The sequence below is a fragment of the Leptosomus discolor genome, chromosome 21, assembly GCF_034619465.1.
Source record: "Leptosomus discolor isolate bLepDis1 chromosome 21, bLepDis1.hap2, whole genome shotgun sequence".
NCBI classification, from domain to species: Eukaryota; Metazoa; Chordata; class Aves; order Leptosomiformes; family Leptosomidae; genus Leptosomus; species Leptosomus discolor.
The window spans coordinates 6338682-6353724 of NC_141411.1; the positions used below are offsets into that span (position 1 = coordinate 6338682).

The following is a 15043-nucleotide window of genomic DNA, read 5'->3' on the forward strand; positions in this document are numbered from 1 at the left end:
AGAGACTGGAGGACATGGCACAGGGCTGGCTAGTGATTAATTTTCTCCAGGAATGTGGGTCAGGGGTACAGGCAGTTGGGTTGGTCCAGATAATCCCAGGAGTTACCTTCCAACCTCAACAGTTCTGAGTTTGAGGTGGATGCTGGGGGAGGACATGGGGGAAGCAGAGAGGTCTGTCTGGGGTTACAGTAGGGAATGTGGGAGGACATGGCAGGGAGCAGGTGGGTTTGGGGGTCAGCGCAGGACTAACAGGGAGGGTTGGGGAGGTCTGTTGTTAATGTAGGGGCTGGGGGAAGGCATGGGGGGTGGAGGGTCAATGGGGAGGCTAGGGGGAAGACTTAGGGGGGCAGTGGGTGGCTGAGGAGGTGGCAGTGGAGAGGGCTGGGAAGCCCTTAGCTAGAGGGGTGTCAGTGCTGGGGAGAGGAGCGGTGTCCCCAAAGAAAGGTGACCTGGCCCTGGCCTGCCCAGTCCCGTGCGAGCCTGGGGGGGATGGTGGTGGGGGGGTTGGGCAGGACCATGTGCTGCAGTCCCATAGGAGGGGATAGGGGCGTGCTGCTGAATGTGCAGGTCCCGGGTGGCTATTCCTGGCAGCCCCCGCCTGCGCAGGCAGATTGGTTTGCAGGGAGGTGACAAGTGCCAGCCGAAGCCTATAAAAATCTCCCAGCCCCTGTTCTGGCTCAGTGACCTGGTTCCCCCCTTCCAGCACAGCCGTCCCAGAGCGGAGACCGTCTGTTCAGAGTGGAGACACCTGGCCCGGAGCAGGGACCCCAGCTTTGGAGTCAAGATCCCAGATCCGGAGGAGAGACCTTTGGTCTGGAGCAGGGACCCCAAAACAGAGCGGAGATCCCGGAGCAAAGAACCCAAACCATCCTCTTCCCCAGCCTCCAGGCTTTGCAGCGATGACCAGCAAAACCGCACCTCCAGCCACAGACCCGGCTCCGGCAGCTCCGAAGAAAGAGCCAGTGCCAACCGCAAAGGAAGAACCGGCACCAGCCCCAGCTGCTGAAAAGTCCCCAGCCCCTGAGCATCCCCCTGCCGCGGAGCAGCCCACAGCCACCGCAGACAAGTCTGCTCCCATCCCCACAGCAGAAGGGACTCCAGCCCCTAAAGAAGGTCCCCTGGCTCCCACAGCTGAACCCCAAACCCCAGCCCCTGAACCTAAGCCTGAGATACCCAAGGCAGGTGAGAACAAGACAACTCTGAAGTGGGGAGGGCAGAAATGCAAGCCTGGGAGGGGCCATGTGTGGATGCGAGGGTGAAGGGACAGAGGGATGAAGTTATCAAGGATAATTTTGCAGTGGGATAGGGCTAGGGGATTAGGAAGTCGGGGGGGCTGAAGACCAACGTGGAGGTTGGGTGATTGTCCTCCAACAGCCCCATTACTTGAGAGCCTGTCCTCACCACTGTGGGTTTGTTACAGAGCCGCCCAGCTCCCCCTTGTCCTTGGCCGTGGAAGAAGTGAGTGAAAACTCGATTACGCTGACCTGGAAAGCCCCGGAGCAGACAGGCCAGTCGGGCCTGGATGGATACGTGGTGGAGATCTGCAAAGATGGAAGTAGGCTTGGGTTTTCCTTTTCCTGCCTCATAAGCATGGAAAGCTGGTGTGTTGCTGCGGAGGTATGGGACGGAGCTGGGCGGAACCTGGCAGCGCGTTTCCCAGGCACCATTTCCCTTTCTTTGCTCAAATGGTTCATTTTAAATGGTCATTTTTTTTTCCATGGAGGAGAAGGGCTTCCCATTGGCTTCAGATAGTAGTGATGTCTTTAGCAGCTGGCTGGACTGGGTTTGATGTCAGTGCCATGTCCAGCTAGAGGGTGGAGGAGACACTAGCATACCCACTGAGGATGGTCTCTGATGAACTCCAGCTCTGAAGAGACCTGGGGTTAGGATGGTGACCCAGGAGGAAGATGATACAATTCTCCCATGTTTGCCCAAAATGAAGTACAGAAGGAATGGGGATAAGGTGGGAGGGTGAGGAAAGGGTCCTGGGCAGCATGAGAGGGGCTGGCAAGCCTTGCCCAAGTGAGATGGAACTTGAGATGCCTGGAAGAAGGATGGCCGTGGTGGATGGAGGTGGGCTGGTGGGTGGCAACAATTATCTGTGGTTCTCCAGTTGCATTGCTGGTTGGTGGAATGGCGTAGGTGGGTAAGACTTGTGTTTTGGGCACTCTCTTGCAGCCCTGCTTGGCTTTGGGGTGAGAGTGAATGACCTATGTGGCTGGGAGGATCTGCAAGGGGAGGCTGAGGCTGGTGAGCTGGGTTCTACATGAGGCTGGAGTGGTTTGGGAGACCCAGGTGGTCCATGGGCCTTGGGGAACTTGCTCTATGATCCTTGGCTGCTTAGCTTGTGGTTGGCACAATCAAAGCCGTGGGAGGCTTTCATCATTGGGCTGGGGATTGAGGAGGTAACCATGGCTGGATGGGATGCATGAGGGGGGCCTTGTGTGGGACAAGGAAAGATGCAGCCGTTCCTGGAGGGTGCTGGCTGACAGCCACCCAAAGGTCACAGTTTTGGATGCTCTCCTAGCTTGTTTTGTGCTTGGCTGGGTGACAGGAGAGCTCTAGTCATTTAGTGATAACCACACGAGATCCGTGACCGCTGTACTTGGGCTGGTGGAAGACCCTGGTTGGCTAAAATATGATGAGATTTGAGTGAGGGCTGGTTTGGATAATGCCAGTGGTGAAGGGAAATTGCTGGTGGGGAACTGGCTGGTCTGATGGCATTGACAGGAAAACCTTCTTGGTTGGAAGGTGCACACCATGGTTTAGCAAACCCTGGCACACATGGCTTGGTCTAGTTGCCTGCCTGGGACACCTGATCCTTTGGTGACTGTTTTCTAACTGAGAAACCTCTTAAGAGGTTCAGCACTCTGCAAGGCTGTGTTAGCTGGCTGATGTGGCTTCTATGTCTTGGCTGTGTGGTGAGTTTGAGATGCAGGAAGAATAGCTGGAGAGGTCTAGCTGGCTGGAGGCAGGTGATGAGCAGACCTTGCTCGATGTGGAAGATGCGCTGGGGAACACGGTGAGCTCCAATGAGTTATCCTGGAGCAGTAAGAGGAGCAGACTGGCTAGCAGGGTGGTCAAAGGATCTTAACTGCTTCCAGAAATGCACCAGGTTACTGGCCTAATGCCTTCTCTTGCTTGCAAATGGCCTCCTGCTCAATAGTTGAGCTTCTGCCAGCACTTTGCACCCCACGCTCCTTGGCAGGGTGGGGTGGCCAACCTCGCCTCTAAGATGCTTTTTTCTGCTGGTGCCCTGAATCATTCAGCCTTTGCAAGGAAGGGGTTCTTTGCCTCTGAGTTTCGCCCCCTGTGGCTTGATCCTGCTGTTTGGGGCTGGTGTCTGTCTGGCCATTGCACGCCTGAAGTGCTCTGCCTGCTTCATTGTAGGTACAGACTGGACAGCTGCGAACAAGGAGCCTTTTCTTTCCACCCGGTACACAATCCAGGACCTCGGCTCTGGTGACAAGATCCATGTACGGGTGAAGGCTGTCAGCGCCAGCGGTGCCAGTGTCCCAGCTACATTGGAGCAGCCAATCCTCATCAGAGAGATCCTCCGTAAGTACTGCTCCTGCCGTGCGTAATTCCCATGTGCTTTGTCAGTGGTGCAAAGAAAGCACAGCTCACCCAGCAGCCTGAGCAGCCTCTGCCCTCTCACACATCGCAAGCCAGCCTTTGACCGAGATGTTATTCTCAGTAACTGCGTCCAATTCCCTTTGGGTGGGATGGAGTAGCTTCCCGACCTCAAGACACTGACCTTGCAGATGGTGAAGCTTTGGGGGTGAAGGGCTCAAAATGCAGAGCCACGGTTTCCCGTTTCATTGCAAGAGCTCGTCAACAGCCTCACTTTCAGCACATGTCCTCTTCTTGGCCTTGCTTACATCTCTAATATGCCATCACACACACATTGGACAGCTTTGTTTATTTAGCTGAGGAAAGTCAAGAGCTGGTAGTCTGGAGCATGGGAACTTTAATCATGCTGAACTCGCTAATGAATGACTTGCTCCCATGCTTAGCAAGACTAGCATTCCTCCGGGGGTGCTGCGAATGTGCTGAGGCTGATGTATGATTGCAAGCCTGGTTTTCACTTATTAAACTGCAAATACAAAATTCTTTTCCCTTTACAAGGAATTATTAATGAGCAAGTTTTCCTATTACTCAAAGAACACATTGGATTTTTCAGCTGCTTAAGAATAGTGATAATAATAAGAGAAGTTATTCCAGGAACCATCAGCTTTTCATAGGAAAAGGGTTGGAGAAGGCTATCGGCATCTGGAATGGGTCCTGCACAGTCCATCCTCTCAGTCTGCTCAGAGGAGGTGAACATGGCTTGGTGGCTGGTGTTTGCTGCCGTGCTCACCTCCAGATCTCAAAGGCATCCCGTCATACCTTGTGGGACTGGGGAAACTGAGGCATGGGGGACCGGCATGAGACGCCAAATACACAGCTTGTGTTTCCAGCTTCTAGTCCTGTGCTGCACCCACCTGTTCAAGCCCCCCTGTCCCTGCTACCTGAGCTTTGTCCCAGCCTGGCTGTGAGATGTAAAACCCAAAGATCTGGGAGTCCCACACACAACTTGCTCTTCCTCCACACTATTGGGTTTTTTTCTCTTCTCTCTTTTCTTTTTGCTAACTCTTCCTCAGCAAACAGCACTTGCTACTTTTGCATTTCATTTGAAATACAGCTTTGTGCACACTGTCTGGCTTTGCTGAGGAACAAAATAGCCCTCAATGTCCATCTACCTCCCCATGTCCACCCTAGTTGTGCTGGTGCATGTCAGGTGTACGACTCCGCTCCTCTCTGTCCCATCTGTTACCTGCTGGCCTTCACATTTTATTTGGGACGGCATTTTATACCTCTCTCCGGTTCATTTATAGCATCTCAAGAGATTTTAAATAGCAGCCATACAGATGGCAGAGAGTTTTAAAAACAGGTGGGACGAGTGGGTTTGGGAAGTGGAGAGAGACGAGGAGAAACCAGATGAAGATTTGGTGTGGGAGTCGCGTTTTGCAGGGAGCTGGGGCAGGAAAAATGCCTTCCCACCCGCAGCAGCGTGTCACCTAGGCCACCGACCTTGGCCAGCCCTCTCCGTCTGAGCAAGGCAAGCGTGAGCTGGGGAAAACACCCATGAATTAACATTCCTCCCCTCGAGGTCAGGTTTCTCTGCCCCCGCTGAGACTGACGAGCCCAAGTGGCAGCATCGCCTCGACGCATGGATCCCTGGAGTGAATAGCAGCATGAGCAGAGGAGGGACCATCTCAGCTGTCGGTGGGGCCATCTGGGACCGTCGGGCATCTCCCTGCCCTCCCCAGCCCACCGCCGGCGTTTCATGCTCACAGCTGTTTAAGCCATTGCTCAGTCCCGGTTTAATTCTGGCCGTGCCCCCTCCCCAGAGCTAAGCTCCAGCACGTTTAATCCAGGCAGAGACACACAGCTCTTTTATGAGGGGCTCACGTAAACCCAATGCCTCTCCAGCAGGATCACCGAGCGGCACCGAGCCGGTAGGGTTACACGGCTGCTATTTTCACCCCAGGAAGGAGACACACGCTCCATCAACATTCTCCAGTGGGTTTTTTGCTTATCTTTGTTATGTTCCCTTGGGGACGTTAGCCTTTGCTTTAAGCCTGGGGCTTTCACAGCTCTGCTGTGAGTAACCATGCACCACCTTGGTCTCTCAATGGCCTTGAGCGCCCAGAGAAGGTGAAGGTCTGGTGAGCCTTGTCCTTGCTGCAGGTTGGGTTGTGCGCCTCTGGAAAGTCTGCTTTCTGAGCTGGGGAAGAAATATTTCCTAACTGGGAGATGCTGTCCTCTGCCTTGCTACCATGTAGGCTGTGCTATGGCTCTTCTGGTTAAACCCATGTTGGTTTCCATGACCTGGCTATAATGAAGGGTGGGTCAGTGGTCTATCAGGGTGGTGCCAACGGGTGGGTGACCTGGTACCACAAGGGTGGATATGATTTTGGGGTTCAGGCAATGGGGCAGGTGGCCCTGCAGGGAAGCAAGCACTGTCCAGGAGATGAGAGGGAAGAGGTGGCTATGTTTCCAGGTGGGATTTCTTGATGGCTAAGCAGGGGGATGCGTGGGGTGGGTCAGCCAGTTGGGGGCTGTGATTTCCTTGGCCCCACAGCATGACTTCCTGTTCCCCAGAGCTCCCAAGGATCCGCATGCCCCGTCACCTGAGGCAGACTTATGTCAGGCATGTTGGGGATGCTGTGAACATGATGATCCCTTTCCAGGTAGGTTTGGGATTTAATCCTCCAGACTTTTTCACTTTGGGTTAGGCTCTGCAGTGACTTTTCTAGCCACCATGATATGCCTAGGGCCAACTACGGGCTGGCTTGTCCTGGTCCCTGTCTCTCACGGGCCAAGTGTGGGAGATGGGGTGAGAACCTTTCTCCCATTCCTACCTAGCTCCCATTCCTACCTAGCTCCCATTTTTCTCCTATGTCTTTATTGACGGTGTTGCCAATGGGACAACCCCAAACACACTAGGGCATGGGCTAACTATTGCTGCTGTCTTGGCCCATGAGCCCTGTTCAGCTCGTGCTCCTGGCTGAGCCTGGCAGGGATCTGGCCACTTACCGCAGGACCCCACAGCACAACAGTGGGGGTCCCCTTAGAGAGGGCAGCTGCCTTTGAAACAGGGCAACCCTAGGGCTGTGTGATGGGGGAGCGATGCTGACACTGGTGGACCAAGCTGGAAGTTCTCTCCTCAAATGACTCATCACATACTGTCTGGGGCATCACCAAAGCATCTCCACCACAGTGTCTGGGATGGAGTAAAACCAGTCCTGAAACATGTTGGCCGAGCAGGGGGAAGCGAGAGGCAGAAAGCTGCCCCTGAAATGAGGGACATGTCCATGCTATCTCTCATAGGTGGTTGGGGGTCTGTGTTGGCCATTCTCCTTGCATGAATTGGGCCTGGATGCTGAATTCAAGGCCTTGCTGCTAGATTTGAACCTGGGTTCAGTGCCTGGGCAACAGGAGCACAGCTCTGCCTGTAACACCTTGGGCAAGTAAAGATGGGCTTGCTCTATGAGGACTTTGGGGGACCAGGATCACCCTTGGAGCCAGATGGCTTCCCGTCAGTGGTGCTGGCAGGGATCGACTCTAGTTTCTTCCATGGGGACTGCTGGATGGGAGAGGCCATATTGAGGCCACTGCTGCCTGGACAAAGCGGGGTGGCTCTGCCCACCCGTCCTTCCCAGCAGGACCCATGGGGACTGTGTGCTCAAGTGGCTTCTAACCTGCCTGTGTGGGTTGCTCCAGGGAAAGCCTCAGCCCGAGGTGATCTGGACCAAGGGTGACCAGCCCCTGGACACCAGCCGCATCAACATCCGCAACACGGAGAAGGACACCATCTTCTACATCCGTGAGGCGCAGCGCAGCGATTCGGGCAAGTACGAGCTCACCGTGCGGATAAATGGAGCAGAGGACAAGGCTACCCTGGACATCAGGGTGATTGGTAAGGCTGGGAATGGGACCCTGCAGGGTCACTCTGGGGCTCATTTCTGCCCCTTGGTTGGGAGTACCTCTTATTCTGGGTGAGATGGGACAGGGGCAGCAACAAGGCAAGGGACTCTGGAGTCCCTCTTCCAGTGGGATCTTCTCCAGGGCCATGGAGGTGAATTATTTTGGTTGGGGATGCAGGGTTTCTGCCAGCCCATGCTGATTGCAGCTCCTTCTGCCTTGTGTGCTGCAACGAGGTGAGAAGAGATTAAAAGCAAAGTGCAAGGGATGGTCAAGGCGCAGAATGTGTGTGTGGGGGGGAGCAAACTAGGATGCCACCCTGTGAGGGTTTGTATTTGCAGAACCACCGGGCCCCCCCCAGAGCCTGAAGCTGGTGGATGTGTGGGGCTTTAATGTGGCCCTGGAGTGGACCCCGCCGGCAGACAACGGGAACTCTGAGATCAAGGGCTACACGGTGCAGAAGTCAGATAAGAAGAGTGGGGTGAGTCTGAGCACTCCTGGGCCCTCGTGGCCTGGTGCTGGGGATGCCCTGATAGGAGAGGGGCAGCTGTACACCCCTGTCTCCCCGCTGCCTTCTCCATGCTTTGGACAGCCTGCCTTTCCTCACCACTCTTTTCTGTTTTTTTGCCTCTCAGAAATGGTTCACAGCGCTGGAGCGCTGCACCCGCACCAGCTGCACCATCTCCGACCTCATCATCGGCAACACCTACTCCTTCCGGGTGTTCACGGAAAACGCCTGTGGGCTGAGCGAGAAAGCAGCCGTCACCTCTGCAGTGGCCCACATCAAGAAGACAAGTGAGGACAAGGCGCTGGCCAAGGGGCTGGGGGTGGTGGTGGACAAGAGGGGTCCTGTCCCTGTTGGGGCTAGTGAGGCTTCTTCAGTGTTGTGGTGATGCTTCTGAGCTGGTCCCCAGGATGAGCCCTGCAGGGGTGAGGCTGTGCATCCCTGAGGCAGAGGTCCAGAGGTCCCCTGGCCTCCTTTTACACCTTCTTTCTCCTTTGGGGAAGGCTTGTGCCATCGTCAGCCCCCTGGGAGTGATCAAGACATGGACACCCCTGTGTTGAGATTGAAGCAGGAGCCAGGAGGGGTGAGGAACAGCCCTGGCTTTGGCCCCACGGCTCAGAGCCAGAAGAGAAAGAGATCCCTGCAGTGGTCCATCTCAGGGCCAAATCTCCAAGCCAGTATCCCTCGGACCCACTCTCCCTCTGTTTCCATCCCACTCCCTGGTAGCACAGAGGGATTTGGGATCTCTGCCACCTGCAGAGCTTACGTCCAGCTCCTATTTCTGTGCACTGAATTTTGGGGAAATCCAGAGAGGTGCCTGGCCTGGATCTGACATGCTGCACATGGCGTGCGTTGCGATGTTGGTTTGCAGACTGGCATCTCCTCTGTTCCCTGCAGGGACTAGGCACTAACATGGCAGAGTCGGATGAGAAGGTGTTTATAGACAGGGCTGGTCTGAGCTGCAGGCCAGGTCCTCAGGTCAGACTAGATGCTGTGTGGCTTGTTATGTGAGGCAGCAGAAGTATTTGGGGGTACCTTGGGCTGAATCCCTGCATCCATGTGCTGGTTGGCCCAGGAGCCTGAGCTCTGCCTCAACCTAGAATTGGTTATTTTCTTAGAAACGTCTTACCAGCCAGAGAAGATCCCCCAAAGAGACATGATGGAGCCTCCGAAGTTCACTCAGCCCCTGACAGACCGAACTACAACTCGGGGCTACAGCACACATCTCTTCTGCTGTGTCCGGGGCTTCCCTCAGGTCAGTGGTTCCTCCGTGGACAGCATCGCCTCCACATGTGGGCAGCCATCAGTGGGGTTTTTGCAAGGTGGATGAAGGTATTGGGAGATGGTTGGTCATGTTGGATTAGGGTTGGATGAAGCTAAGGGGCTGTAGCTGCCCTCTGAGTCAAACTGGGGCAAGTTTGGGATGTTTCTGCATGGAAATGGGAGACTGTTGTTGATTCAAGCTGTGTCCTATTCCCTTCTGCACTGGGGGAGGAAGGGTGGAGCAGTGGCTAGTGCTCAAGAATGGGATATTTAGCTCTTCAAACTACTTCTGACTGAATCCCACCATAGCCATCAGCTTCAAGAAGGGCCAAGGCAAAGGCAGAGGGAAGTGGCTGCATTTTGGGGCCAGTTAGATCTCTCATTTCTCTCCCTGATTTAAACAAGCAAATAAAACCTGCTGCTTTGTAGCCTAAAATCATCTGGATGAAAAATCAGATGGAGATACGGGAAGACCCCAAATACATAGCGATGATCGAGCAGGGTGTCTGCTCCCTGGAAATTCGCAAGCCCAGCCCTTTTGATGGGGGCATCTACACCTGCAAAGCCGTGAACCCCTTGGGGGAAGCCTCAGTAGACTGCAAACTTGATGTGAAAGGTAAGACTGGCCGAGGGGACAGAGGAGCAGGTCTCCTTGCCTGCCTTTTCCTGTTCTCACTTTCACAGTGGTGTGGTTTGCCCCTGTTTTGTGTGGACCCTGGTGATGGCGGAGCCTAAGGACACTGGGCAGCCCTCTGGAGCTGGAGCTTTGGGCTTCTTGGGTTTATGGTCTTGAAGCAGCTTGAAATCACCTTCCGTCATTCATGGCCAAAAAATGGGGAGGAAACCAGAAACTGCAGAACAAAAGGACCAGAGGTGCTAGTGGAGGCTGGGACAGTCTCTTGCTCCTCACTGTGTCTACCAGCACTTGTGTCCCAAGCCACCCACGAGCCGTGCATGTGGGGGCTGTGCTGAACCCCTTCCACTGGCACCTGGGCTGTTCTGATTTATGTCTCGGGATCCTGCCCAGACTTTCCAGCTCACATTTCCCTGCCTCAGCAGAGCACCCAGCCCAGCCCTTGCATGGAGGTGCCCCGCTTTGCTCCCCGAAGATGCCTCCCCTGCATGCTGCAGACCTGCCTCGGCATGCAGGAGGATGCATACCCGCACACTATACGCATGTTCCTAAGTGGTAGCGTGTCCTTAGACACATGTCATTTTTATCATTCCTCCTCCCACAGCTTCCCAGCACACGCTTGCCCCAAGACACACTCTGCTCTACTTGCCACGCAGGCAGGGCTCCAATCTGGCAGGTGCCCAGCACCCTCGATCCCTGTGGAGCTACAGGGCTGCCGGTGCGGCACGGGATCGGTGCTTGACTCTGTGGCAGCTGGTGCCAGTGCTTCCAGGCGGTGCAGTGAGCGCTGACCCAGCTGGCCCCGGCCACGCTTCCCTGCAGGCAGGGCTGTCAGCGCAGCCGTGCAGGCAGCGCTGTGAAGTCGGCCAGGAGGATGAGCTTGTCAGCGCGCTGGTGACACAGAGCACCTGAGAGTCACCCCAGCTGGGATCTTGGGGGCAAGCTGGCCGGGTGCAGGCAGTGACGGTGGTAGGCGTGTTTGCTTGGACCATGCGTGTGCAGGGATGGTGTGTGCAGGTGCACGTTGGTGTGCAGCCATGAGTGGGTTGGTTATGCCCTGGCTCACTTTTGGAAGTCAAAAGGGGAGTAAGATAACAGGACTTCAAGGGGTTTATATCTCCTTTTTTCTCCTGCAGTGCCCCAGTGAGGACAGATCGCAGGGCAAGACTAAGATCAAGGTAGGTCTGAGCTGCGGCTGCGGGGTGGAGGGAGGGTGAATCACTTCACTGGGGATGGAGTGGGTTGAGTGTCCCAGATGAGGCCTTGTCACCTGCTGTAGCCCCAGCTCAGGTCTTCCCCATCCCATGGCTGGAGATGCACTGGTGGTGTGGGAGGCTGCAAAGCCTGAGAGGAACCTCTGCCTTTGCAAGGTGGAGGGAGAGCTGTGATTATGGCCAGGAGGACGAAGGTACATGTGGAGACTGGTGTGCCTGGCCAGATGTGTGGGCAGCACGACAGGCAGAGCCCAGATTTGCAGGAAGGGCTCAGAGACCTGGGGCACCAGGGGTTTGATGCACATGAAGGGCAGGTACTGGGGCTGGAGTCAGGTATAAAGGGGTGTTAAATGGGGCTGTGGGGTGGGAAAGCAGAGTTAAAGGGTTGCGCCTGAATTTTGTGGGGCAGGAGAAGGTGGAAGAGCTGGGCTGGGTTTGTCTTGCGTTAGAGCTGTGGCTGGGATGTGGTTTCCCATCTCATCCCTGACCACTGGTCTCTCAGCAGCAGTGCTGTCACAGGACTCAGGTCTTGTTCCTTCACCCCAGGTGGATGCTGCAGCTGCTGTGCAGTAGCATGGCACACGGTGATGCTCGTGGCCTCTGCTGCCTGCGGGCCTGCCCCTCCCTGGCAGTGCTCTGGCGGGGGGCCTGCACCTCAGCATGCCATGGCATAGTCCCCTCTGAATGTGTCCTTAGCTGTGACAATAAAACAAACCCATCTGAGGGGCTTCGATCCTAATAAAAACCCTCAAACCTCTCTGTCCTTCTTGTTGTGGGGTTGGCTGGGTGGGGGGAGGTAGAGAGGAGAAAGCTTGCAGGGATGCTACGAGTTCACATAGCATCCCACCAAGCCATGCGTGAGGAGATGGTTTCTGAGCTTGGAAAGAAAGGACCAGCTTTATAAAGCACATATGAAGATGGCTAAACCAGCAACAAGGAGGAGGACGGGGAAAAGTTTTCTTCTGGAGTTGGAGAATGATTCTGGCTGAGGGGAAAAATAGCAACATCAAAACTGTGGCATGTTGATGCTTCTTCATCAAAGAACCATTTCTTTATCCTGGCAAGTGATGCAATGATCCAGACACACAACGCCACCATCATCCCCTCCTCATGGCATGAGATGGCGGGGGCAGGACAAGCGAATGCATTATCCAGAGGAAGAGAAATTTGCCCTGTTATCTACCAATAGCTCATGTGCAGAAAGATGGCTCGTTACTTACAGCTCCGAGACAACTCAGGTCAGATGATGTTTATTAACAGAGAGCCCAGACAGATCCATCAAGCTGACTAAGCGCATCATTAACCAGGGGTCAGAAGCGCGGTGTGCCTCCTCTGCCAGCACAGCCTCCTTCTTGGGCTGACAGGTCTGGTGAGGGCGGGAGCTCTCCCAGCTCTGTGCCAGCTCGGTCATGAGGCCAGACCCAGCTCCTGCCCTGAGAAAGATATCCCAGCAGGCCCTGGCCCTGCAAAAATGAGTGAGAATCCATCCCGGGCATCTGCAGATCTGAGCCCAGCCCACCCTTGGTGCCACTGCAGAGTAAAGCCAGGCAGTACCTATGGCTAAAATAGCTGACACCTCTCTGCAGCATCTCTCCTGCAGCCTGCAGTCCCTCTGCTTTGTCCCCACCTGCCCACAGTCACCTAATCTCCATGCCCAAGCTGGAGTCCATGGGGATATAGCTATTCCCAGGGCCGCAGCACTGGCACAGCACTGTCCCCACCAGACATCGTTTCCACCATCAGAGGGCATTGTGGGATTAATTTTTATCCCATCTGATTGTCAGGCTGGATTGAGGTGGTTGGTGTCAGTGACAATGCCACCGGGGTGGAGGTTGCAGCCCAGCAGGAGGGTCACGAGCAGGTCTTCCCCTGGCATGCTCACAGCGGGCCCTTGGACACTCACGGGGATGTCCCGACCCCCTTGATGTCCCTGGCATCTTGGCATGTGGCTTTGGCCAGTGGGAGCCTTGGGGGACAGGGGCTGGGAGTGGGCTGTTAGCCAGGGGTTTGCTAACACAGAGGAGAAGCAGCATCTCCAAGACTGTGTCACTGTGACTTTTGCAGACTCTTAATGCAGTCCTACAGGGCAAAGACTGTGTTTGTAACCCCACAGGGGACTGGAGTGGGTAACAGCATCTGCTTTTAGTGAGCTCTTCCCGGGAAAGGTCTGGAGAGCATGGAGTGGAAAAATCCACTAGATGTTTTTTCTGGAAACAATCCTTCACATGCCTTTTAATTTATGAGCATCCCGGTTGTCAGGTTTCTGGGCACCTTAGCAAGGATCAAGCAAACGCATCAGTTCCAGGAAAACAGCCTCTTGCAGAAATAAGATGCAAGTGGGAATCAGACCCGTGCTTAGTAAACAGCAGCCCTGATCCAAGGCCAAGCTACTGCTGTGCAAAGGGACCATGGCCACAGGGTAGGGGGGGTCCTCTCTGCACTAGCCTGGGGTTGCAGCATCCTCAGGCACCACTGACAAAGGACTTTGGGTTCTGCACCCAGCCACCTCAAGGAGGCTGGGAGGCTGTTCAGGGCCCCTCCATTGCAATGAGGCCCAAGGGAAGGATTTATTTGCTCCTGTCCTTGCCATTGCTCCTCTGCTTCCCTCCCATTTTGCCCAGTGTGGTCTGAGCCAGGAGCCTGGGTATGATATATTGAGGCTCTGGCAAAATGTGGGAGGCTGAGCCCCCCACCTACTCTCTTCTTTGCTGCCCTCCTCTTCCTCTCAGACAAATGAAGGAACTCCCTCCAGGCTAAACAGAGCTGGCTGCAGCGGCAGGTGAAGGGGACACTGAGCAGCCCCATTGCCCGTCATGTGCACAACATTTCTCTCCGTAGCCAGCTGACAACCCACCCATAAATCTCACCCATCCAAGGTCCTTTTCCTCTCTGTACTCCCAGCCCCTGCGGGAACTCGCTATAGTCACTTTGCCCTTGGTGACGTTGGAGGGGCACGACCCTCCTGGGGCAGGGGAAGGGTCATAGGAGTTGTGTTTCCAATGGGAGACCGGTGAACAAGGGATACTGATAAGAAAAGAACCCAAATTAACTCTTCCCACCACTTCTTCATTCCTGGAAGAGATCCTGCTGCAGAGCAGCGACAGGCAGTGCTGCTGCCAGCATCCATAGGGACTTCAGAGCTGGGTGGGGGTGGTGGTCCATCTCCAGCCACCCCCTCCCCAAATGTGACCAAAAATACACCCTACCCATGGCTAAACCTGAGGCAGATACCTGGGGATGGGAAAATGTCCCTGTGGCAGCATCAACATCCACACGGTGGTGGGCAGCCACCACTCGCTCCCAAATAGCTGCAGGTGCCTCTCTGCTCCCCTAGGCCGTGGAGGTGGCTGCATCAACCTGCAAAATTTGGGTCAAAAGGGTTTGGCTGTACAGGGACAGTTGTAGGGAGCGATGTGGGAGAGATGAGACCAACAGGGGCTAGGAGAGACTTGCTACTGCCTTGCACAGAAGACAGGCAGGAGAAAACAAGGAAAAATGACTCAAAGCCCAAGTAAAAGGAGGGACAAGACACATGGAGAGGTCACAGCTCCCTTGGTGTAGCTCGCAGGGAGTGGTAGGTGCTGCTGGGGTCCATGGGGAGCCATCAGGGTAGCAAAGGGTACTTCTTGCAGAGTACTCTGGCGTTATGCCTAAGGATTTCCTTTCCCCTCTACCTAACTCTGTTGGTGCTGAGAGTTGGAGACTGACCCTTCGTTCTGTGGGGATGGTGGATGCCTCACCCTGTGGGTGCTGGCATTGCCATGGGGTGCCTTTTCTTATCTCTTCTCATGTCTCAGCCCAGCTCACTTCTTCCTGGTTATGGAGGAGAAAGAGAGGGCTTGAAAGCTCCCAGCTTCAGAGCTGCAGAAATCACACTGCCCTGGGGTCTCCTAGTTCTCAGCAGCTTCACTCCCACCAGTGCCGAAGTACCCACATGGGTCCATGGACGCGGGGGCC

General features: G+C 55.1%; 1 protein-coding gene across 1 annotated transcript; it reads left to right on the forward strand.

Moving 5' to 3' along the window:
• The first annotated feature begins 899 nt into the window (after positions 1-899).
• MYBPH (myosin binding protein H) lies at positions 900-10614 on the forward strand. Its single transcript, XM_086476526.1, has 10 exons — positions 900-1182; positions 1421-1555; positions 3391-3558; positions 6148-6236; positions 7270-7465; positions 7812-7951; positions 8106-8265; positions 9094-9230; positions 9668-9854; positions 10529-10614. Exons 1-10 carry the CDS (start codon positions 900-902, stop codon positions 10612-10614), a joined length of 1581 nt encoding a protein of 526 aa, XP_086332652.1.
• The last annotated feature ends 4429 nt before the right edge of the window (positions 10615-15043 follow it).